The sequence below is a fragment of the Ceratotherium simum genome, chromosome 7 (genome assembly GCF_057802395.1).
Source record: "Ceratotherium simum simum isolate JZ-2026a chromosome 7, ASM5780239v1, whole genome shotgun sequence".
NCBI lineage: Eukaryota > Metazoa > Chordata > Mammalia > Perissodactyla > Rhinocerotidae > Ceratotherium > Ceratotherium simum.
This window is the reverse complement of record NC_141906.1, coordinates 22,625,839-22,652,079: the sequence shown is the minus strand read 5'-3', so window position 1 is coordinate 22,652,079 and position 26,241 is coordinate 22,625,839. Positions and strand designations below refer to the sequence as shown.

The following is a 26,241-nucleotide window of genomic DNA, read 5'->3' as shown; positions in this document are numbered from 1 at the left end:
TTTAAGATTCTTTAATATTTCTCCATGACCAACAGAAATTTTGTAGCTTGGCACAGGTAGTCCTTCATGATCTGCCATCCTCTAACCGCTCCTTTCACTTTTATACTTTATATTCCAACAATATCAAGCTACTTGTAGCTGGCTGTATACATCATGTAATTTCATCATTTCCATTGCTTTGCACAAGTTATATTTTCTGCCTATCTTTTAACCCAACAATTGAATATAGAAATTATAAAAATTACCTAAGAGAAAACTTCATATATAATGGCATTTATGGCAGCTCAATTCATGATATAAAAATGAAAAGTCTAAATTCCTGACAATACAGAGATAATTATGTATTATAGTACTCAATGGAATATAATGTAACCATTAACATTTTAAATAAATTGTATGTAAAGAAGTGATTTTTATTTTTTATGAAAATAAGACACCAATAAAAATATAAAAAATATGGAAAAGTATGAAGAACATAAAGATAACCACAATCCATCCTATCAAAGAGACCCACTAATAACATTTTTGTATATATCCAATATTTTCCCCATGGAAGTATCCGTATAAATATATAAATAGAATCTTACCTCATATACAGTCTACATCTTGTACTTTTCACTTAACACCATAAGTATATTCTTATCATTACAACACTCTTGGAAAATATAAGTTTTAATGACTGCATACATTACATCACATAGATGCATCATAATTTATTTGACTTTTCCCCTATTTTGGGGGAGGACAGCACAAAAAATACTGTAATAAACATCTTGAACATTTATCTTTGGATGTTTCTAATGTAGTTCAGAATGCTTGGCCCAAACCCACCACTTTCTGGGGAAACCTATTTGAACATTAGCCTTTAATAATCATGTTATATGCCTTACCACCCCATCCCGGGGCATGTCTGAAGGGACCAGAGTGAACATCTGACACAAAGCTAGCCAATCCAAAGGCTTACCAGTAGCCTATGGTTTAGCCTGGCCTCAGAGGCTTGTCCAGAGGTAGTAATTCTAAGTTGAGCCAATCATCTTCCCCCACTCAGAAATCTGAACAGAGACCCAGAAGGAAATTACAAGTTAGTGGTGGGCAATAGAATTGAAAAAACATATATTCAGGGATGTGGTGGCAATTACAAACATGCATCGAGTGAGTCAACAGGTCACTCTGTAGACAGAAGAGAGGATACCCAAAGAGAAACAGAAATCAATTCTTGAAAAGAGTCGCCTCATTGTCTGATGGCTTTCTAGAGCAAATTTCCATATTGAAGCTTCTATCCTTGGATTTTTGTGAGATTTTAAAACATAATGTTACATAACTCTATTTTTTACATGAAATATGAAATAACTTAAACAGATCTCTCTTCTTTGCAAATAGAAGTTTCCTAATAGTGTGTAACTCTATTTCCATAGGATATATACCTAGATATGAAATCACTGTAGTAAAGAGTATCAACAATTTTAAGGCTTATGATTGGCCAAATAGCTTCTCCAAAAAGTCTATCAATCTACCCTCAATGTAAGTAGTATATAAGTATCCATCACTCTGTACTCTCAATGAAAATAGCTATTATAATTGTTAATAAAAGTGGTATTTCATTGCTTTAATCTGTTGATGTCCTTTGCCAATTTTTTTACTAGGTGTCCATCTATTAATTTATAAAAGTTCATAACTGTCATAATCATGGCAAATATTTTTCCTATCTGACTTCCAAATGTTCTTAACCTACAGTTTAAAAAAATTTCTGTGGTCAAATTCCCAGGTTTTTTTTTTTTGAGTTCTCTTTCATCTAACTCTCAAAAAATGCATGTGTGTATGTGTGTTTTCAACCATACAACAACCCACTTTGGTAAATTTTAAACATTTTATGTTTAAAGTAGTAGGACCTCCTTTTTAAAAAAAAGGAAATCTTGTGCTAATCTTGAATATGAATCAGATAAAAATGGGGTTAAATTTGTGGTTCTTCATGAAACCATATGGAGGTTCATGGAACACAGCTTGAAAACTTGTGCTTTAATCAGTATATGTATGATGTAGGTCATGGGACGAAAGCCTAATTTTATTTTTCACCAAAGTTAAATGATTTTCTCAGCACCATTTACTGAATAATCTTCTCCTATTCATAGCCCTTTATCATATGTAAAGTATATAAGCATATGTACTATGTTATAATACATATGTGATCCATACACTGGTCTATTTCTAAGCCATTCAGCGACAGCATTCTCAACATTTTTTCAAATGTACAATCAAGTTCTCCATTATTTTAACTTCAATATATCATTAATTATATGTTAAGGCAATCTCATTAATCTTTCGTGTAATTATCTTTCCTCTTCTCCAATGTCTACTTTTCTTAAGAGACTTGAGAATCTTTTTCATTTCAAATCTCATTGGGATTTTGATAAGATTTGAACTACTGAATCTATAAATTAACTTAGGAACATCCCTCTAAAAAAGTTGACTTCTCTATTCAAGTGCTTTTTTATTTTCCTCAATTAAATGTTTTGTTTTTCATAATTTTCATTCTACAGTTTTGTTCCTTTTTAAGAAATTTTAGTGTTATTGCAAACTATATTTTTTCCTCCCATTATATTTTCTAGTTATTACAAGAGTTTAGGAAACTATTGGTTTTTGTATTTTTACTCATCTTAATGGGTTTAACTAGTTCATTTTTTAATTAAGTTTTAAAAACATATTGTAGGCACTATTAAACCTTCACCTATTCTTTATGTCAATAAATCATTATTGATCAGTATCATTTTGCTTTAATCTTTTCATTTGAATAGCATGTAAGTAAAATTTTAACCCCATCAAGGGTTTTCAAAACTTTTTAATGGGAGAGTTAACCTATTTTGATAAATTTGGTTTTCTCTCATCTTGATCCATGTTCTCTAATTTTTTAGGTCATCTTGTTTTGTTTTGTTTCTGTCTTTTGCAACAGGGACTGAATATTCTTTGCTTTTATCTTACTCCGTCTTGAAAGGTATATGTGCTTTTTTTAGTTTTATTAGTTGCAATTTCTAACTTTGAAAAAAATCTTAAAACCTTTATTTCTTGAATTGTTAAAGTCAAGAAGAAAATGTAATAAGTCCCTGCTATTTAAGATCAGAAATGTAGCACAGTTTCCTTTGCTGTCCTTCCCCCACAGGGTTGCCAGATTTAGCAAATAAAAACACAGGATGCCTAGTTAAATTTGAATTTCATATAAATAAATAATTTCTTAGTATAAGTCCCCTGCAATATTTAGGCCACACTTATACTAAAAAATTATTGTGTATCTCAAATTGAAACTTAACTGGGTGTCCTGCATTTTATGACAACCCTACTCTCCCACCCAGACTTTTATATATAATCTGCTTTTATATTCAGCATTTGTATATGAAATATTTTCTTGCACAACTATTTAAAATTTTTGAAGTTTGGTAAGCAAATTAACAATTATCCAGACTTAACCGCAAGTTTAACTGATTTTAGTATTCATCACCAGTCCTTTTATACTGACTTCCACATTCTTGAGCTCTCTTTAAGAAAGGCACGTGTATGATAAGTTTTCTGTTTTCTTGCTTATCTAATTTGTTACCTACACATATAAAAGACAATTTAGTTGATAAAAAGAAAAAACTGTAGGTGGTAACAGATTTTTTAATCTCACACAATCCTTTAAGTGTTTTTCCATTGTCTTTTGACATTTACTGAGGTCTTTATCCATCCTCCCTTTTTGGTTTTGTAGATGACCAGAATTTTTCTTTCTGCATCCTTTCAATTGTTCTTTTTTTCATAAGCTGTTTCCAAGCATGGTTTTTTATACTGGTTTTGCCTAAAATCTAGTGGGCATATACTTTTAGCTCAGGAAAAATTTAATTTCTTTGATCACTGAGTCCATTCCAATTGTTCATCTTCCTTAGAAACACCTTTAGTTCTTACAATGGCTATCCATTCTCTGCACTTCATATCTGTCTTTTCTCTCATTGTTCGCATCTCATTATCCTTTTCTTATACATTTAACATCATCTCAAGTCTATTCATTGCAGTATTTGATATTCTACAGTGCCAATTCTGCTTCTTAGTGCCTTTTCCTTTGATACAGCATTTTAAATTTGCCTGTAGTCCTTTTTCATTATATCTATTTTTCTTTTTATCTTAGAGGCTCTTCTCTACTTAGGTATTTCTATTCTAGTTTTATTAATTTCAGGTTTTCTGTCATGCTACTGAGGACACCAGTTTTTCTGAAAATTTATTTAGGACACCGAAATAGCTAATTTTCAGGCTACAGGATTCTAAGTCTACACAATGATATTCCTTTCTTTGGTACTGCAATTCCCTCTTAATTCCCTAAACAGCTCCACTTAATTTATTTTCTCTTGGGAAGTGATATCTAAACATGTTCACATATCAATAGTTAGGGCTTATGTATTCTCATTGAGTCTACTCCATTTTTATAATGAGCAAATTCTCTCTTCTTGCATAATTAGCTTGAGAATTCATTTCTGCACAGAGCTCTGAGTTCAATTCTGTTTCTAGCAGATGTTTCTCTATTACCATTCTATTCTGCTGAGATTAAATCAAATTCTACTGCTTGGATCTCTAATTCTGAACTGATCGAGTATCTCCAGTTTTTAGCATTCACTTCTATCAGCTTTTGTCCACATCCTTGACACCTTACTTGGAGAAACTAAATCTTGTATCTCCTGTTACTTGATGTCTGACCCTATGAATAAATGCGGAAAACTGAGGATGAAAATGGGTAAGAATGCATTGTGGTAACCTCAGAGAGCAGCACCCCTGCAACAAAATAATGGTTCCTGAGTTTCCTGGTTGACAGAAATAGCATCTCTAAGATGTCCTAACTCAGATAAAGGGTCATACAGTATTTTCCTATCTTTTGTCATAAGCAATTGAATTTCCCTGGCCCTATAGTTAATTCTTCCACATTTGAGCCATAGGCTACCTACCAGTTTGAGTTTCAAGTGTCATGTGTTTTCATTTTTTTCTGTAGCTTCTGAGGGACTTGACAGGTGAGTCAAGATGCTGTCCCATAGATAGGTAGCCAATTTCAATTCAAACCAAAATGTAAGTGTTTTGAAGTCAGTGAAAATACAAACTTGAACATAGAGTACGAGTTTATGCACATGAAAATGCACAGAAAAAAAGACTAGGATGAAACAGGATGAAGTTTTTTCTCCTTGAATTTTTAAATATATTTTATAATGACTATGTATAATATTTATAGTAGAAAAAGAAAATACGCTTTAATTTTAAACATATAAGAATCCTCCTAAGCATCTCCTCTTGAAGCACATGATTCTTAGTGGGAGTTAGGGGAAACTATAAATGTTACTTGGGATTACTTTGGTTATTTATACAATTTTCTTCCCAGTAGCATTTATTGGGCTTAAGGTTAAGCTTTGATTAAAGCTGTTAACTAAATGAACAGAATTATAAGGTTTCTCTTCTGTGATTATTGTGAATATGTGAATTCTGATCAAATCCCTTATAATACTCATGGCATTTATGAGGCTTCTCTCCTGTGTGGACTCTTTGATGAATTCGAAGAGCTGAGCTATGACTGAAACCCTTACCACACTTAGCACACTGATAAGGCTTCTCCCCTGTGTGAACCCTCTGATGAATGTGAAGATTAGAGCTGTGACTAAAGCCTTTTCCACAATCATCACATTTATAGGGTTTTTCTCCTGTATGGACTCTCTGATGAATGAGAAGATGAGAACGCTGACTGAATCCCTTACCACACTGTTCACATTTATAGGGTTTCTCTCCAGTGTGTACTCGTTGATGAGTGTGAAGCTTTGAACTCTTGCTGAAGCCCTTCCCACATTCATGACAAGTATAGGGTTTCTCCCCTGTGTGGACCCTCTGATGAATGCGAAGATCTGAGCTGTGACTAAAGTCCTTCCCACAGTCATCACATTTATAAGGCTTCTCTCCTGTATGCACTCTCTGATGAATTTGAAGATTTGAGCGCTGGGTGAAGCCCTTACCACAGTCATCACATTTATAGGACTTCTCTCCTGTGTGGACTAACTGATGAATTCTAAGATTTGAGCTCTGACTGAAGCCTTTACCACACTCATCACACTTATATGGTTTCTCTCCTGTGTGGACTCTCTGATGAACATGAAGTACTGAACTCCGACTAAAACTCTTACCACACTGATCGCACTTAAAAGGCTTCTCTCCTATGTGAAGTCTCTGGTGAATGTGAAGTAATGAATTTCTACTGAGGTCCTTATCGCACTCAAATTTATAGAGTTTCTCTTCTGTATGGACTCTTTCATGATTGTGAAGACTAGAGATCTGACTGAAGCTCTTACCACACACATTACATATATAAGGAACCTCCCCTGTGTGGACTCTGTGATAAAAGTGAACACCTACGCTCTGACTAAAGTTACTGTCAACTTCAGCACATCCATACAGCTTCTTACCTATGTGGATTCTCGGATGTCTGTATAGGTCTGATCTCTGAGAGAAGCATGCTGTGCTAATGGAGCACTGATACAACTTTTCTCCAAGTTGATTTCTCTTGTGGAGAACACATTGTGATTTCCAATAATAAATTTCTTTACATTTATTACATCCACAGTATTTCTCTTCCATAGAGTCTTTCAGTAGGTCATTTTGGCACATCTCCCCAATGTACTCTGGAAGGGCTTCCTCATTTGGTACATAAGACTGCTGAACTATGAGCTTCTGTTCTTTTTCCATGGAGAGATTTTTCCTGGATATGCCAAGATGGTATCTGCTTCCTTGAAAACCATGTGAATCACTCACATAGATTTCCCCACTATAGTCTTGAGTATGTTTTGTTTCGAAGGACTGCCAAGGTATAAACTTTGTATATTTTAAGTTCGTGGGACTTTTAGCTCCAAAAGTCACTTCATAGTTCCCATACCCTGGTACTTGTGTGGAGAGTATTAACCATGCTTGATAGTGGGAAAGGTCTTGCTGCTTTAGGTGTTCAGAATCTATCCCTTGAATGGTTTCCACATAGTTTTGATTCTCATATATCTGAGTGCTCGCATTTCTCCAGCCTTGCCAGCAGGAAAGATTTTCATGTTCTAAATATCTGAATCTTTCTTCTTGGGGTTTGTAGCTCTCTTTCCAGTTTCCTAGAAGAATAAGCAGATAATCCAGTGGTGAGATGTAGGCTGTGTTTAAAAATTTCCAGGTATCAGGCTGGCCCCGTGGCTTAGCGGTTAAGTGTGTGCGCTCCGCTGCTGGTGGCCCGGTTCGGATCCCGGGCACGCACTGACACACCGCTTCTCTAGCCATGCTGAGGCCGCATCCCACATACAGCAACTAGAAGGATGTGCAGCTATGACATACAACTATCTACTGTGGCTTTGGGGGAAAAAAAGGAGGAGGACTGGCAATAGATGTTAGCTCAGAGCCAGTCTTGCTCAGCAAAAGAGGAGGATTAGCACGGATGTTAGCTCAGGGCTGATCTTCCTCACAAAAAAAAAAAAAAAAAAATTTCCAACTATCTCAATCATTGCCCTCCAGAATTATAGGAATATATGTGTGGGTGGGAAAGAAGGGTTATGACTTAGCCTGCTCCATATTTGGATCTGACATTCCTTTGTTTGTTTATTTATTCACTCACTTATTCATTTATTCCACAAACATATCTTGAGCATCTACTACTTACCTGGTACTGTTAGAAATAAGAGTAAGGCTGACTGCTTCATGGAAATAGTCTTAAAGACTGAGGTTTAATTAGCTTACTCTCTTTGGGGCATTCGTATAAGAAATAAAATATTGTTTCTATTTTTCTGTTCTAGAATAGTGTGGTAGATTGTGTGGAAAAAATGGCTGCATTAACTCTCTACTTTGTCTACATCTTTGGGTGTTCCCCTTCCACGATGACTTTAGGCTTGGCTATACAAATTGCTTTGGTCACTGAGACAATAGCAAAAATGATACAAGCAGGGGCCGGCCCCATGGCGTAGTGCTTAAGTTTGGCGCACTCCACTTCGGCGGCCTGGGTTCGTGGGTTTGGATCCTGGGCACGGACTTACACCACTCATCAGCCATCCTGCGGTGGTGACCCACATACAAAATAGAGGACGACTAGCACAGATGTTAGCTGAGGGCGAATTTTCCTCAAAAAAAAAGTGATACAAGCAGAAACTTGAAAAGTACTTGTGCATTGGGGCTTGCCCTCTCTCTTGCTGGTTTTGAAAATCCTGTGACCACTACCATGTAAATGAGCTTGTGCTAGCATGCTTGAAGAGGGGCATATGGTCAGCATATCCCCATTATCTCCACTGATACTGACCAACCAACAGACATGTGAGTCAGGCTGTCCAGCCTCATCTTAGACCATCGAGCCCCAGCCAAGTCACTCCATGACAGAAGATCCATCTAAACAATTAGAATCATGAAAAATAATAAAGATTGTTCTATGTCACTACGTTTGGGGTAGTTTGTTATATAGCAAAAGCTACCTTGTACAAATGAAGAAAGAACAAATTTAGGACCACACAAAATTGATTATGTGTGGAGATCTGTGCTTTGAGTGTAATCCAGAAAATAAGTAAGAATAATAATCACAAATACTTATTAATTACATAGCCTAGGTGTCTTGGAAGATGTCTTGTGCTTTATCTTCTATTTGTCATCTGATTTAAGACTCATTTTTGAGACTATTTCTTCCACCTCAATACAACACCCAGATAAAGAACCAAAATACTCAACTAAACTGGTTCCAGAAGAAACTAACTCTATTCCCTAAGAGCTGGGATAACTTTACCTACTGACATGACATTTGTGTAGTTCTCCCACATGACCTCTCTGTAGAGCTTTTTTTGAGAAGAATCCAGGAATCTCCACTCCTCCCAAGTAAAAATAACAGTCACATCTTCAAATGTTACTGCCATCTGGTCCGAGAACAGGCTTTCCAGGAATAAGAAATCTAAGTGAGAAGATGGAGAAAGAAAAAGACATTCAGCAGATAACATATATGGCAAGCCATACAGAAAAAGAAAGAACTTCAATAATGAAGAAAAACAAGAAAGGTAAGATGAGACATAATAATAGTAGTCAAATGGCTAAATAATGTATCCAATTGAACCCCATCACCATAAGAAACATTTATATAGCATTTGTCTGCTAACTACTGGGCTAAGTTCCTCATGTATATTTCAAGTAATCCTCAAAGCAATCCTATATTGTAGATACTATTATTATCCCCATTTTACAAATTTGTAAACAATGGTTGGAAAAGTTTAAGTAAATTCCCAAGATGATGGACCTAGAAGGTAGCACAGCTAGGACCCAGGTCTGCATATTTCCAACCAGAACCATTTGCCAGCTATAACAATATTGCTTAATGTTGCTTATATTATTGCTTCTAAAATTCTAATTTTAGACATCATCTATTTACTTCCTACTATGAGATGAGGAATTAGACCCTACCCCCCTATACCTCCACTCATCATTCTCATAGAATATTATCACTATGTCAATTAAATCAATAAGCAATGCTTATATAATTTTGATTATGATTATATACAGTTTGGGAGGATTACCTGTTTTATTTTTAATAAATTTACTGTCCTCAAATTCTTAATTATTTTGAAAGGCTCTATATAATCTATTTTATCAAGTGTCTCACTCCCCGTCCCCCTTTTATTTTGGAAATGTTCATCTTCCTGCTCCAATCTGGGATGGCTACTCTTTAGTGCTCCATTTTCAAGATCATATGATTCTTCCTCTTTTGTGATTTCTCCATTAATTTCTCCACTGAAAAAGCCAAGGTAAGAAAAAGGCAAGGTTTTCTTCAAGACACACATATGTTTTAAAAGAGAATCTCCAAGCATGGTTACTGGGAAGAATTCTCAGGCATCATTTGAATCACTATGTGCCTGAAATCTTTATTATCCCTCACAAGTGGCTGGGTATAGAATTCTAGAGTGAAAAGAATTTTTCTCAGAATTGCTTCACTGTTTATAAACCTTCAGTGTTACCACTAAGACTGATTTTTTTTTAAGCTCTAATTCTTTTGTAGGCAACTTTTTCTTTCCTCTCTGGAAATATTTTAGGATTCTCTTTTTCGCCTGGCCCTCTGCCTCAAATGGTATGGATGCATCCTCAGCCTCTCTCAAGTTCACAGGGCTCATCAGTTCCTTCCTTGTCTGTATCCCCATCAAGCATTCTAGTATGTAATGTCTTCAGCCCTATGTGGCTCTTACCACTATTCCTCTGTTGCCTTACAAGTTTTTGTTGAAATTTCTCATTTGCTGATGGCTCTTCACTTCATCATTGCCAATTCATAAATTTTTTAGTTTCTACTATCATCATGCAGTTTTAGAAAGGAAAAGAGAAAAATGCATGTATTACAACTGCCTAAAAATATTTCTTTTAGTGGAAAGAACAAATCAGAGTTGGTTATGTGACAAATTCATTTTATTTCTTTGATGACACATTTTCAACTCTAAAGTTCAATTAAAAATGTTCAGTAAATACTAATAATAAAGGAAATAAATACTTTTAAGGAGTTTATAGTAAAATGGAAGGAAACTAGATTATCATCATCATATTATAATCATAGCAGCAGCTAAATATTATAGAGCAGTTATGTGGACAGGGTTATTTTATCTCATTTACTATCACAACAATCCTATCAGGTATTAGTATCAGTACCAAAGGAATGAGGAAACTAACATTTAGCAAGATTAACTAACTTGTAAAAGGTCATGTGGTTACAAAGCAGTGGTCTTTTTTTTTTTTGATGAAGAAGATTAGCCCTGAGCTAATATCTGCTGCCAGTCTTCCTCTACTTTATATGTGGGTTGCCATCACAGCGTGGCTGATGAGTGGTGTAGGTCCACACCAGGATTCGAACCTGTGAACCCTGGGCTGCCAAAGTGGAACACGCCAAACTTAACCACTACGCAACAGGGCCAGTCCCACAAAGTAGTGGTTTTTAAACCCAGGCCTACCAGTAAGTGAAAGTGAAAGAAGTTAAAAACAACTTGGTGAAGGGTTGTAAATCAAGATTTCCACATACAGCCATATTGAGTTAATGTAGAAGGGCAAAAGGAAGATGTACTGAAAAATTCAAGGATTCAAAATATGCCACCCAGGTACTGTTTTCCAAATAAACTACATGAAAATCCATGCCTAAACAAGAAACAATCACAAATAGAATTCAAGAATGAAAAAATTCAGTGCTCTTTATTTTTAAATGTTTATAAAATAAATGTTAAAAATTTTTAAGAGAATAAGTCTACTTTAATACATACAAATGAATATATAAATAAAATAAGAAAATTGGGATGCTCGAAGTCCAGACTACAGGACTGAAAACTGGTGTCAGTGTGGAAAATAAATGAATTCACTGGTCCCTCATTTTGTAAAAAGTACAGAAAAATAAAACTCAGTTTGTTATTGGCTTTGGTTGTTATTTAAACAAAGATTTAAGAATTTCTTTTAAAAAAATATACTAGAGATTAAGACTCTAGTTTCTTGTACTGAAAATAAGTTCATAAACATTTTAAATAATACTGAATAAGTAAAAATTGAAAGCCTACCCTCTGCAAATAACATGAGAAAAAAACCACTAGTTTTCACTGTGCCCTTTCTGACCTTTCTTCATGCATACACACAAACATACATGCATACCCCACTGATGTTATTTCTTAATGACATGGAAATTCTATAGTTTGCTTTTCTCACATAATATATAGTATACATCTTCCGATTTCAGTACATATAGACCTATCTTATTTGTGGTGGTTTTAAAATATGTCCATAAATTATTTGATACCCTTCTCTTCAAGAGGTGGAGCCTACCTCCTTAAATATGGCTGGACTTAGGGACTCAATTCTGTTGAACAGATAAAAAAAAAGCAGAAGGGAAAGTAATGGTGTGCAACTTTCAAGATTAGCTCATAAAAGGCACTGCAGCTTCCTCCTTGCTCTTTTTCTTGGATCAATCACTCTCGGAGAAGCTACCTGCCATGTGGTGAGAATACTGAGGCAGCCCTGTGGAGAGGCCCATGTGGTGAGACACTGAGGCCTTCTGTGCTCAGTGAGAAATGGGGCATCCTGCCAACAGCCATATGAGTGAACCATCTTAGAAGTGGATCCTCCAGCCCCAGTGAAGCCTTCTGATGGCTGCAGTCCTGCTGACAGCTTGACTGCAACCTCATGGGAGACCCTGAGCCACAACCATACAGCTATGCTGCTCATCAGATTCTTGATCCTTAGAAACTGAGAGAGATAATAAATGTTTGTTATTTTAAGCTAAGTGTAATTTATTATGCAACAATAGGTAACTAATATACTATTATTTATGAAAGTTGCATAGCATTTCACTTTATGATGCTCCAAGATTTAACTCGTCCCATACTGATAGACTTGAAGATTATTTCCAATTTTCTGGCTCTATCACAATAGAGCAGTAAACAATTCTCTTAAATATATAACTGAACACTCACTTATAATAATATTTCTAGAAAAATAAATTTCCAGAAGTAAAATTGCCAGGCATGTGCATTTCAGTTTACTAAAAAACACTATAAAACGTCCCTTGAAAATATTTTTAAAACATGTTGCAAACATTTTCCCCCACTACAAAAATTAAAAGCAGGACACCTACATTCAAAATTAGTAGTAGGTAAAATTAAGTCTATAGAAGAAAAAAGAAGAGAATTATATAAAGAATAAATTAAGATGACAAGTAAGCCAATTAATAGAGAAAAGGATACTAAAACAGTTTTAAAATATAGAGGCGTACTGCTCAGAAGAGACACACTCCAAACTACTGAATTCTGAAAGATTAAAAATGAAAAGACAAGCTAAGCAATAACAGAAAAATGTAGACAAAAATAAAGTAGATTTTGCGATAATAATATTAGACAAGGTAAAATCAAAGGCAGAAGTATTACACTAGACTGGCACAGTAATTTTATGAGAAATGAAATAACAGCCTCTTGTGTACCACCAACCAGAACTGATTAAGCTTTTCTCATAGTTGCTTCAAGATTTTGTATCATTAACAACTGAGTTTGGAAAATTTCAAACATTCACAAGAGTAAACAGGACAGTATAATGAGGTCCCATATAACCACTCAATAATTATTAACATTTTGACAATCTTGTTTCAATCCTCTACCTCCCCCATTATTATTGTTGTTATTATTATTGGCTGGAGTATTTTAAAGCATATCTCAAGCATAAGGTCATTTTACATATAATTATTTCAGAAATATTTCAATATATTTTTTTCATTAACTGATACTTGAAAAAAAACCTAGTTGCCTAACAAAAATAATACTTATTTAATATCATCTAGCACTTCAAATTTAATTCTGATTGTTGTAAAAATATTTTTTACAATCGAATTGTCTGAATCAGGATCTAAAAAAGGTCCATAACTTTTATTTGGTTACTGTACGTTTCTTAAGTCTCTCTTGATCTGTAACAGTCTCCTCCTATCTTTTTTTTTTTTTTTATCATGCCATTGATTTGTTAAAGAAACTCAGACGTTTATCCTGTAGAACATTGGTTCTTAAACTTCAGTGAGCATCAAAATCACCTGGAATACTTGTTAAAACACAGTTTCCTGGGTGCCATCCCCAGAGATTCTGATTCATTAGGTCCACAGTAGGACTCAAGATTCATTTATCATAAGCTCCCATGTGATGCTGATGCTGCTGGTCCAGGGACCACAATTTGAATAGCACTTTTACAGAACATCCCATATCAATGATTTGGCTAACTGTTTCCTTGTGGTATTTAACTTGTTCTTTTTTCCTTTCTTGTTACTTGGTTCTTTTATTCCAGAGGACAGTGAAGACTAAGATTCATTTTTTCTGACAAGAATACCTGCTGTACACTTCCTGTTACAACTAAACTAAGCAGTGGATTCAGGTGCTCTCAGCCGAGTCCTCCCATTCTAATGTTTCCCATAAACCTTTCACTAAAAGTTTTAGCAGTAAATGATGATCATTTCTCAGATCTGTTATTTCATCAGGCATTACAAATTGGTTTTCTAATTCTACTATTCCTTGGGCACATACAAGACATAATTCTTCTACAATGAAGAACTTTCCATCACAAATTTTCTGGTTATCCTGAAATGTAGTCCAAACAAAAAAGGCAGGGTAAATGATTGATTATCTCTGAAACCATCCCCTTTTAAAAATCAATTTTCAGAGTAATGACATGAGGCAAAGCAACCACCAACTACGAGCAGTGAGATTTGTATTGTTTTACTTTTCAGTATTTTTATGAACTTTTTTTATTGTTAATTTGTTTATTGCAGTAACATTAGTTTATAACATTGTATAAATTTCAGTTGTACATCATTATACTTCTATTTCTGCATAGATTACATCATGTTCACCACCCAAATTCTAATCACAACCCATCACCACACACCTGTGCTGAACTATCCCCTTCGCCCTCCCCCCTCCTCCCTTCCCCCCGCCGGGGAACCACCAATCCAATCTCTGTCTCTATGTGTTTGTTTGTTGTTGTTATTATCTACTACTTAATGAGGGAAATCATACAGTATTTGACCTTCTCCCTCTGACTTATTTCACTTTGCATAATACCCTCAATGTCCATCCATGTTGTTACAAATGCCTGGATTTCATCGTTTCCTATGGCTGAGTAGTATTCCATTGTATATATATACCACATCTTCTTTATCCATTCGTCCCTTGATGGGCACTTAGGTTGCTTCCAAGTCTTGGCTATTGTGAATAACGCTGCAATGAACACAGGGGTGCATGTATCTTTACGCGTTGGTGTTTTCAATGAACTGATTGATTTTTACATATTTTATGTCTTTCAATCAAATTGCAGTCATTTTTCTTTTAGATGTTCAAAACTCCCTTATTTTAGACTAGTGGGAGTCCTTTCAGGTTGGCTCCAGGTTCTTATGACACAGCCCTCTTTAGTGTTTAAGAATATCCTACTTTCTGGCACAACAAATGTCCTAGGTTCTTTCTTGTTACATTACCTGTACTGACCAGGATTCACCATTTCTCCAAGGAGTTTGATAATTTTCCACTCTTTTTTCTTTTGTATATAAATGAACCCCCCCAACAATATTATATAAACTTGATATCCCTTTTGTATTCCCATCCATAAACACAGTTATCTCTCCAACTATTAAGTTTTCTTTAAGGTCCTTTTCAAGAAAGGTCTCTTAAAATCATTTTCTATGTATTTGGAATTTTGATTACTTCCTATAATTTTGTCAGGTTTTGCTATATATAATTTGAAACACATTCTTAGCTACATATTAGTTCATGATTAATACATCTAACCTCTTTTGTGGCGATAAATTAGGTAGGCATCTTGTAAACAGCACAGAGCAAGATTTGGTTTTTTATCCAATCTGACTCAGTTTCTTAATAGGTAAGTGATATCCATGTTATTCATGTTCATTTATTGTGATTACTGATATATTTGAACTTATTTCTAAAATCTTACTTTTTATTTTTTAAATTCTTCTTCCATCCTTTCCTTATTTTAGATTGACGGTTTTATATTTTAATTCCCTCCCGTCTCCACTTTTTCCACTCTGATTTTGATTTCACACATATAATTCCTATTCTTCTAATAGTTAACCTAAACATGTTTTAAACATATACACTTACCTCTCTATTTTTCTAACAAATCAATTAAGAAGAGAAACAAATCCAGGAAAGACTGCATGAGATATGATAAGGAAAGGTGATCAAGTACCTTGGTAAAGTTTACTGTTTTCATAAAACAAAACAAAAACAAAAACCTAGGGAAAAAAAGAAAGGAAAAAGAGATATCTATACATATCCTGAACTATAATTCTTAACAATACAAACATGAGGGGGAGACTGAGGAAAGGCACATGAGAGTGTGCTAAAGTAGTTGTCTTTTTAGAGAAATGAGCTAGATATTAACAAGTTTAGGAAGTCAATAGGGGTAAATAAAAGTCAATGTGAGTTTCAAGTTAAGGGCAACCACCATAAGAACCAGAATAGAATCTATAAAAAACAACAGAAGATAACCCGCTCCAAAGGAAAACAGAAAATGAGGGTGGAAAAAAAAAAACAATAAGATGGTAAAAATAATATGACAGTAATTATAATAAATGTAAATGGCTTAATCTCACAGATTAAAAGACAGACTCAGATTAAAAAAATAAGATTCAACGTGGTTTAGAAGAGATACACTAAAAAGAAAAATATATAGAAATAAAAGGATAGAAAAAGATATACCACATGAATATGAACCAAAAGAAAGATGTAATAGCAAACTTAACTTGCTGAGATAAAATTTATGGCAAAAAGATAAGGGATAAAAAAGTATGATTTTTATATATTAGTAAATGAATAGTAAGACAAAAATATATCCAAATTAAATTGTACCCACAAATAAAATTTCAAAATGTATCAAGTAACAACTATCACAAGTGCAAGGAGAAATATACATACACCATCAACTGTAAGTATAGATATTACTCTCAGAAAATGAAAGATCAAACTGAAAAACCCAACAATACAGAGACTAAACACCACAATTAATAAGCTTGAGTTCTTTTATCTGTGTTGAAGTCTATATCCCCAAAACACAAAAAACACATTATTTTCATGAACGCACAATACTGTTATGAGATAGACCATGTATTAATCCATTAAAGAAACTTCAATAAATTCCAAAGGATCAACATAATACAGAATACATTCTCTAACTACTATGTAACAAAATTAGAACTATTAACAATGGAATTTAAAAAGTCCACACTTCTGGAACCCACGTAACATAGTATTAGCCCTTGGATTAAAAAGTAAAATATAATGATAATTAAGACAAATTTGAATTGAATAATAATAATTACATATCAAAATTTTCAAGACCCAAATAAAAAAGTACTTAAATAAGAATGGCTAGAAATAAACAAACTAAGCATTCCACTCAGGAACTTAGAAAAGAGAAACCCTCCCTTCCCCCTCAAAAAAACAGGGCAAGTTTTAAAAAAGAAGGATAAAGTTGAAAGTCAAAGCTAAAAGAAACAAATAAATGATTGAGAAAATACATAAATCCAAAAGACTCTCTTAAAAATTTAATAAGTCAGATCTCTGTGAATCTGTTTCTTTAAAAAAGATTATTATAAACAAAATACAGGGCAAAATGAGTAAATAACTACAGACATAAGATTTTAAAATAATACAACGGTATTATGAACTATATATACAAGGGCATTATAAATGATATGCAAAGGCACTTGAACATATATATAAAAGAACAAATTCCTAGCAAAGTACAAAATGCCAAATAGATGAAAATGTAATATAAAATAATAAACCAGTAAATAGTAAAGAAACTGAAATGGTAGCCAAGGTTCTTCCTCCCTCCCCCAAAATCCAAGGCCCAGAGAGTTTTACAGTTGAGTTCTACCAAACATTCAATTATTACTATTACAATTAAATTGTTTTAGAAAATATAAAGTGAAAATTGCTAGCTCATTATGTGGCTAGTGTAATCTTAATTCCAAGACCAGATAAGGACAATACAAAAAAATAAAATTTCAGGCCCATTTGTAAATTTTATAAATAAGCAAAAATCCTACATAAAATATTAGCTAATTGAATTCAGTAAGGTATTAAAAATATGCATCAAGTATGGTTTATTACAGGAATGAAGGACAGTTCAACATGAAAAAAATCTATCAACATAATTCACTATATTAATAGACTACAGAAGAAACCATGATTATCTCAACTGATGCAGAAAAATCATAATCAAGTTCATAATGTTCAACACCTATCTATGGTCTTAAAAAACTTTTAGCAAAGTAGGAATAAAAAGACATTCCCTAAATTGGTAGAGGTTATATATTAAGAACCTACATCAAACATTAAGCTTAATGGAAAAAAAGCTTAAAAAAAAAATGCTTAAAGCATATTTTATATGTATTCCTTTTACAGTGGAACAAGATAAGAATGACCACCATCACCAGTGCTTTCAACACAGTAGTAAATGTTCTAATGAATACTGTAAAAGAAGAAAAAGAAATAAGAAGCATAAAAATTAGAATAAAAAATGTAAAATGTCATTATTTGCATATGTTATGGCAATCTACTTAGAAAAATCAAGAGCATACAGGTAAACCATAAACTAGCAAGAGAGCTCAGCAAAATTACCAGATACAATAAGGCAACAGTGTAACTGTATCAGCAATCAACTATTGGAAAATAAGATACCATTCACAAAAGCAAAAAAAACATATCTTAACCAAGAATATAAAAAACTCTTTGAAGACAATTTTCAAATTCCAATAAAACAGAAAGAAGATTATCGGAATAAAAGGAGAATCATGTCTCTATGTTCTTGGATGAGATGACTTAAATTCAATACACCTCCAGTCAAATTTCCAGCTGGATTTTTTGAGAAACAAAATATACTTTTTTCCCTAAAATGTACAGGGAAGGAAAAGAAGTCTATAAAGACTTAAGTAAACCAAGCAGGAAGACTTGCCCTACCAGCTACTGACACACCACCAAACTACAATAGTAAAATTAGAACAAATAGACCAGTAGAACAGAATAGAGGACTCAGAGATTAACCAATGTGCCTGTTTATATATGAAAACACATTAACAATAGAGACAGCATTAAAAATCAAAGAAGAAAGAATAGATTATTGACTAAATGGTGTTGTGAAAACATTAACTATATAAGAAACAATCAAACTGGATTCCAACTTAATATCATATACATTGGGGACATTAGATGGGTTAAACACTTAAATGTTAAAGGGAAAACTATAAAGTTAGTAAAAGAAAATGCTGGAATTGAACAACATTTACCATTGTTAAATGAATCCAAGAGCCAGTTCTTTGGAGGAAAAATATTAACAATAAAATAGATAAATCACAAGCTAGCTAACCAAAGCGGAAAAAATGGAGTGAATACAAATAGAAAAAAGTTAGAAATGAGATTGGGGATATGGCAACAGGTAAAAATTTAACTGAATGTTAGGTGGGCACTTTCTACAACTCTTTAAAAATAAATTTGGGGCCGGCCCCGTGGCTTGGTGGTTGGGTGCGCGCGCTCCGCTGCTGGCGGCTCGGGTTCGGATCCCGGGCGTGCGCCGACGCGCCGCTTCTCCGGCCGTGCTGGGGCCGTGTCCCACGTGCAGCGGCTGGAGGGATGTGCAGCTGTGACATGCGACTATCTGCTGGGGCTTGGGGGGGGGTGGAAATAAATAAATAAAATCTTAAAAAATAAATAAATAAATAAATAAATTTGAAAATCTGAATGGAAAATATATTTTTTCCTAGAAAACTATTCAGTATGGCCCTAAAAAAAGAAAAAACCTAAAAGATCAGATAGTATGAAAGAAATTGCTTAAGTTATCAAAGAACTATGACCTTCAAAAACAACTGACCCAAAAGTTTTCTCAAATGAATTCTTTCGAATTTTCAAAGAACAGATTATTTGAAGTTATTAAATCTCTCCAAGGCATACAGAAAAACTATGAAAAATTTTAAGAAATTCAGGAAAAAACTGAGACAGTACAAGTAAGAAAACTATAGATCTACATTACTAATGAATATTGATATGAACTTAAGAAATAAAGTAAAATATAAAGTCAATAAAACGCAGCAACACCTATATTTATAATATACTGCCACAGAACTAGTTATTGCAAAACTTAGTGGCTTAAAACAACAATAATTATTATCTGTCATGGTTTCTCTGGGTCAGAAATTCAGGAGTGGCTTAGCTGGGTAGTTCTAGCTCGGATCTCTCATGAGATTGCTGCTGAGTTGTTGGCTAGAGCTGCAGTTATCTGAAGGCTTGACTGGGCTGGAGGATTCACTTCCAGGGTGGCTCACTACATGGCTGGCAGGTTGGTTGTAACTACTGATGGAAGGTCTCAGTTTCTGTGTACTTGGTCACGCAGCCTGGGCAACCTCTAAACATGGAGGCAAGCCAAAGTTGCATCCTTTTTATGAGAGTTTTGAAAGTCACATAGCATCACTTCTGCTATACTCCATTGGTTGAGGCAATCACAAGCTCCAGCTAGATTTGAGAGGAGGGGACACAGATCCCATCTTTGGGTGGCAGGAGTGTAAGTCACATTGTATGAAAAGTATGAAGGACAGAATAAATTATTGGCGTGGCCATCTTTGGAAAATGCAATCTGCTAAATCTGCTACAATACCAAAGTGTATTATAGCATGATAGGGTGGTGGTTTATTCCAAAAGGTAAAGGAAGGTTCAAATGAGGAAATCTATTAACTATAAGCTGTCATAATAACGTCAAATAAAATAAGCCATATATTTTAATCGATGCCAAAATGGTACTTCTTAAAATTCAACATGGATCCTTCATTTAAAACTACAAACAAAGCAAGTTAGCAAAACAAAAATAAAGACACAAATATACCTCAAATCCAAAGGTAAAGCATTAATTAAAGGCATTCCCATTGAAATTGGAAACTCAACCAGAATACTGCAAACTCACTCTTTTTAAACTACTGATGTGAAAGCACTTGCCAATGCATGTAAACAAAATTATCTGTAGAGGGTATGACTATATCTGGGAAATCCAAGAAAATCAACTGAAAATTATTAGCAATTATAAAGGAATTCAATGTCCCAGAAATTCCAATACTAGGTTTTTACCCTAGAGAAACTTACACATATATATCAAAAGATATGTACAAGAACATTAGAGTACAATGGCTATAACAGCAAAAAGCTGGAAACACTCCAAAAAGCCCAACAACAATAGGATGGATAAATAACTTGTTTTTCATACTGTGAAATAGTACACAGCAGTGAAAATGAACCAAAGCTGTACGAATCAACATGGATGCACTGTAAAAATCTAACATCATGCTAAAGAAGCCACTCATAGAAGAATATACACAGGATTCCATTTCTATAATGTTCAAAAATAGGCAAAACTAAACAATTTTGTTTAGACATGCAGACATAGGTAGTTAAAACTACAAAAAAAAAACAACAACTAAAGAACAATAAACACAACATTTAAGATAGCAGTTCCCTCTCTAGGAGAGGGAGGGATGAAACTGTGGGGTCGTAGGGGGCTTTTAAAAGTGTTGCTGGTCTAAATGGTGGGTGTTCATGTTATTATTGTATTTTAAATAGTACATATCTTTTAATATATTCTTTTGTAGGGCCGGCCCCGTGGCTTAGCGGTTAAGTGCACGCGCTCCACTGATGGCAGCCCGGGTTCGGATCCCGGGCGCGTACCGACGCACTGCTTCTCCGGCCATGCTGAGGCCGTGTCCCACATACAGCAACTAGAAGGAAGTGCAGCTATGACATACAACTATCTACTGGGGCTTTGGGGGAAAAAATAAATAAAATTAAATATATATATATATATTCTTTTGTATGTATGTAATACATTACAATGAAAGTTCAAATTAATTAACATATAAAATCCAATTACATAATTTAGGAGATCAGATATATAAATAATAATCATTAAAAGTTATTTTTAAAATGACATTTACAATAGCAATTAGAAAGTATAAAATCCTAAAAATAAACTTAACAAAAATACTTAGAACCTACATAAAGAAAGCTTTAAAATTTAGAAAATATTCCTCAATCTTAGGTAGGAGAAATAAATATAATTTTGTTCTCACTAAACTTATCTATATTTTCAATGATACTAACAAGTTTGGGGGGGATCTGACAGACTGATTTTCAAGTGATTTTGTGAAAAAAGGAATAATAAGGGGAAAATACCCAATGGCATATTAAAACATTAATAAGGCCTCTCTAATTATAATACTATGAGGTTGACACAGGAATAGAGAAGAAAATCAATGGAAAAGACTAGGAATCTGGAAATGGACCCAAATACAGCAGTGAATTCTAAACATGATAAAGGTGATATCAAATATGTGGGGAAAAGTCGGTTTATTTAATTAATGATGCTGGGACAGTTGACTAGTCACTTGGCAAAAAAATTTTAAGCCTCAATTCTTATGTGTTAGTGACTAGGAAGAGTTATATCAGATATGCATTATATTTTAAATAATAACTAACATCATAGCAACCAACTGTTAGTGAGTTCTTTCTATTTGTCAAGCACTGTGCTAAGTTTTTTACATGTATGATCTTATTTAACCTTCTTAACAACCCTATATAGTAAGTTCTACTTCCCCACTTCAGAGGTGAGAAACTGGTTGAATAATTCAATCTAGTTCACATAACTAAGAAGTGGTAGAGGCATGAAAACAAGCTTAGGTAGTAGACCTAAGCCTGTTTTTGACCAATATGCTATACTAATAAAACATACTGAAAGGTTAATATATTCAATATCTAAAATTATAATTAACTTTTACTCCCTTTTTTCCAAAATGGAAATCATTATAATGTTATTCTGTGGAATATTCCCAATATATGAACTATCTTCCTTCTTTTGCTTATCCTCATTTGGTGAAAAAGAAAGGTGAACTTCCTCTTCATTGCCCACTAAATGCCCTACATGTAAAGGAAGGAAATTAAATATACCTTGATAACACTATAAGAATTGAGAAATGGGTCCATGAAACAGGACAGCCCCAAAATCGATGTGTGTATATTTGTGTATGTGTATGTGCGTGTAAAGAATTTTGTAATTTGGTATATGAAAAGGTAGCAATACAATCAATGGAGAAAGCAAATGTTACTAGAAAAATAAAATAACTAAGTGGGAAGAAAAAAGAATGTTTAAGTTCTCCTGTCATTTCTCGCACCAAAATACATACCTGATTGGTTTCACAGTGAAACTTTTAAATACTTGAAACTATAAAAAATAATTGAGGAAAACGAAAGTAATTATGTATTAGATTTGGGGACAAAGAAGAGCTTTCAAAGCATAAAACTACATAAATAAGAAGAAATAAGATTTCACTTCATGCAAATTTAAAATATAATAAACAAAGAAGTCCTTATAAATAAAAGGCAAATGATAAAGTAGGAGAAATATAGCATTCAACAAATGATTTATATCTTTTACATACAAGGGTACCTTTTATCAAATGAAAAAATTCAGTAGGAAAAAAGATAACGTATGTCAAGAGGTATACATTATGTATGTCAAAGAAGGAATGCAAATGACCAATAAATACATGTAAAAAATGGCCAATCTTACTAAGGTCTAAAGGGATGCAATTTGAAAAGGCCGGCCCTGAAACCAAATTTTAAAGATAATACTCAATGCTGGTAAAGGTTCAGCAAGATAGGATCTTTCATCAGATGGTTGTAGAAGTTAGTTCATGTAATATTTCTAAAAAACTTTTTCAAAAGCCTAAAACCTGTTTATATCCTATTTCCCAAAGTATATCTTGAGGAAATAAGGAGAGATACACTTAACAAATTATACATAAGAATATTTATTAGAAGTTGTTTAGGGCCGACCCGTGGCTTAGTGGTTAAGTGCCTGCGCTCCACTCCTGGCGCGCACCGACGCACCGCTTCTCCGGCCATGCTGAGGCCGCATCCCACATACAGCAACTAGAAGGATCTGCAACTGACATACAACTATCTACTAGAGCTTTGGGGAAAACAAAGGAGGAGGATTGGCAATAGATGTTAGGTCAGAGCCCGTCTTCCTCAACAAAAAGAGGAGGATTAGCACGGATGTTAGCTCAGAGCTGATCTTCCTCACACACACAAAAAAAAGTTGTTTATAATAGCAAAATATTGGGAATTACCTAAGTTTTTCCCAATAAAAGAAAATTTAAATAAAGCAATATATACCTGGAATGGAATATATACACCTGGAATAAAGCATATATACCTAGAATGGAACACCATATAGTCATTAAAACATGCTACCAAAAAAACCTGGAAAAATGTTCATTGTATGTTAAATGAAAAAGTTATACATAGAACAGCCATCATACATTCAACAAATATTCATTGAGTGCTTATTACATGCCAGGTACAGGTCTATATACTGGGAACATTCCCTGCCCTCATGGAGCCTATTCGTCATGATTCAATTTTTCTATATATACTAATCTCTCTATATACATGTACCTTAGATAAACCTATGGGTGTACACTTGTACATACATATATGTATGCATACATATTAGTGTTTGTACAGATTAGTGAGTAGGCATGTATATGAAGTATTAAATAAAAGCCTATAAGTAAATCTATCCAAATGTGAATAATGGCTGCCTCTGCTGATGTGCAGGGGACCGAGTGGTACACAAGAAGTAACCAATTAAACACGAATAGCCCTATACAATGTGGCCTCACCTTATACATTCATACGTATATGCTCTACTGCAACTAGCCCAGTTTCCTTATTTGTCCCCTCAAATTGTGCCTAAGACTAAATGACGGTCTTCCTGTCTGGAATGATATCTTCCTATTCATAATGATTATTCAAATCTGAGTTCGTGTTCCTGTCTTTTAAATGCCACTCATTCTGGCACTGTTTAACATGAGATACCTTGAGAAATTATTATTAACCTCATATGGTTTATCTCCCCAATGTTAACGAAAGACATTTTTATATTTATCTCCGAGCTTCAAGAACAGTACAAATTATATAGTAGACTTGACTGGTTGAACGAATGAGTAAACGTTGGGAAAGACACTGGGTGGGAGGCAGCACCACGCTACAGAGGAAGCTTAGAAGCTTCTCAGGCAAGTGAGGAACATTTTCTATTCAATCTGGTCCATCAATCCCCATTGCCACTTCCACAACTCCCACTACCCACAGAGAATTCACCGGCAATTTATAATCACCGGCAATTTATAAATGAGAAAAGACAATCCTACTCACCTGTGATCAGGCTATGAGGAAAACACTGAACATTCCTTCCTCCTTGGTGCTCCTCTTTTGGGGAAGGGTGGAGTGCTGAGGAGGCTGAGCTGAGGAAGACGAAAGAAGGAATGAAAAGGCTGGGCATGCCCTGAAATTCCCAAACTCACTACAATCTCCACATACAAACTGGGTGTGTCCCCCAAATCTCCTAGAAAGAGGTCAGAAAGAACCCAAGAACATTTCTGTTCCCTTTCAAGGACTAGATAGGACAGTTATGAGGACTGGCACCCAGGACCTTATTTCTGACTCTCTAGAAACTTCAAAGGTACAATTCTAGTTTGGGCATGAAAACACAGCATTTGATCTCACATAGTCCCTCCGGGAATGCAGGTGTTCTCTATGTAATTTAACCTTTCTGAGCATCAAGGCTTTCCTAGTTTATTATTAACAATAACAATAAAAATAATAAATATAATAGCAGGACACTTAAGCAGAACGCGCGAACTAACCACTACACCACCGGGCCGGGTTCTAAATAGTTGGAGTTCTTTCTACTCAAAGTATTTTCTTATTTTGTGCGATCAGTTAAGTAGAAAGATAATTCCATTGCCCTCCTTTACTTGTTACAAAAGAAATACTGGATTCATTATCAGGGTACCTAGAGTCTTAAAGAAGGATCCCAGATCTAGGGCTCCCAGAACCTGATCATAGTCTCAACTCTGTCACCAACCACTTGTAGAACTTTGAAAAAGACCAAACTTCTAGACCTCCCAGGGCCTCACTTTCCTCACCTGTAAAATGCGGGCATGAGCCTTTGCCACCCCGGTCCTGCCTTGCAGATCACAGGTCCCTGCGGAAAATGATCAACAGTTAAGAGCCCTCTTTCTCTAGAGAGAAAAACGATTCATGAGTGTTCCAAGAGCAGGACAGGTTTGGGCTGCCCCAACGCGCCACGGGCTCCCCGAGTGTCCGAATTCAGAAGCACAAATAGTTCTTGAAGAGCGGGATCTGAAGCTCTCAGGGCCAATCTGCGCGGCCTCGGCTCCTGCAGCCAAGACGCGCGTGGCCTCCTCCGTTCCGCGTCCAGACTCCCGACTCGCGCTCCACCCCGACACCTCCCACTCCGAGCACCCGGGCCCCGGGGCCCAAGCTGCCTCCGCCCTGCCCTCTCCTTCCCCTTCTCCAGTTCTAACCTGGGGAGGCCGACTGGGAAGGACGCACCTACACTGGTGTCTCCGGGATTTCTCCGCCGGAACCGCTTCTCGGCCCCTGACCCTCCCTTTTCTGCCACCCTTTCTTCAGCCACAGCTCTCCCCGCCCTTGTCCGCTTCGGGCTCGGTGCTCCCGAGAGTCAGCGGCACTTACGGAGCCTCTGAAGCGGGAGGGACACCGGCCCAAACCCTCCGTCTACACAAACAATGGCCTCTGCCCGGCTAGACCGAAACGGAAGCCCCAGGCC

At 35.1% G+C, this 26,241-nt stretch overlaps 1 protein-coding gene across 5 annotated transcripts; it reads right to left on the bottom strand.

Annotated features, from left to right (window-relative positions):
• Positions 1 to 392: 392 nt before the first annotated feature.
• On the bottom strand, positions 393 to 26,241 carry ZNF214 (zinc finger protein 214). Of its 5 annotated transcripts, XM_087433277.1 has the most exons (6): positions 25,574 to 25,598; positions 24,801 to 24,889; positions 23,760 to 23,799; positions 22,766 to 22,803; positions 8,780 to 8,941; positions 393 to 7,136 (listed from the first exon to the last, which is right to left on the bottom strand). In XM_087433277.1, exons 5-6 carry the CDS (start codon positions 8,904 to 8,906, stop codon positions 5,443 to 5,445), a joined length of 1,821 nt encoding a protein of 606 aa, XP_087289403.1. In that variant the 5' UTR covers positions 8,907 to 8,941; positions 22,766 to 22,803; positions 23,760 to 23,799; positions 24,801 to 24,889; positions 25,574 to 25,598; the 3' UTR covers positions 393 to 5,442. The 5 variants fall into 5 exon arrangements, with proteins under 5 accessions (XP_087289403.1, XP_087289400.1, XP_087289401.1 ...); XM_087433274.1 differs by lacking the exons at positions 22,766 to 22,803; positions 23,760 to 23,799 and adding an exon at positions 25,976 to 26,241 and having other exon boundaries at positions 25,574 to 25,632; XM_087433275.1 differs by lacking the exons at positions 22,766 to 22,803; positions 23,760 to 23,799 and adding an exon at positions 26,004 to 26,241 and having other exon boundaries at positions 25,574 to 25,632.

Excerpts from the sequence above, each read along its gene's own strand:
- ZNF214 (XM_087433274.1), bottom strand. Across the intron at positions 8,942-24,800 it reads TCCTCATAGCCTGATCACAG|ATTTCTTATTCCTGGAAAGC; the intron begins GTGAGTAGGATT and ends CTTCTCACTTAG. Across the intron at positions 7,137-8,779 it reads CACAAATGTCATGTCAGTAG|GAAACTGGAAAGAGAGCTAC; the intron begins GTAAAGTTATCC and ends TTATTCTTCTAG.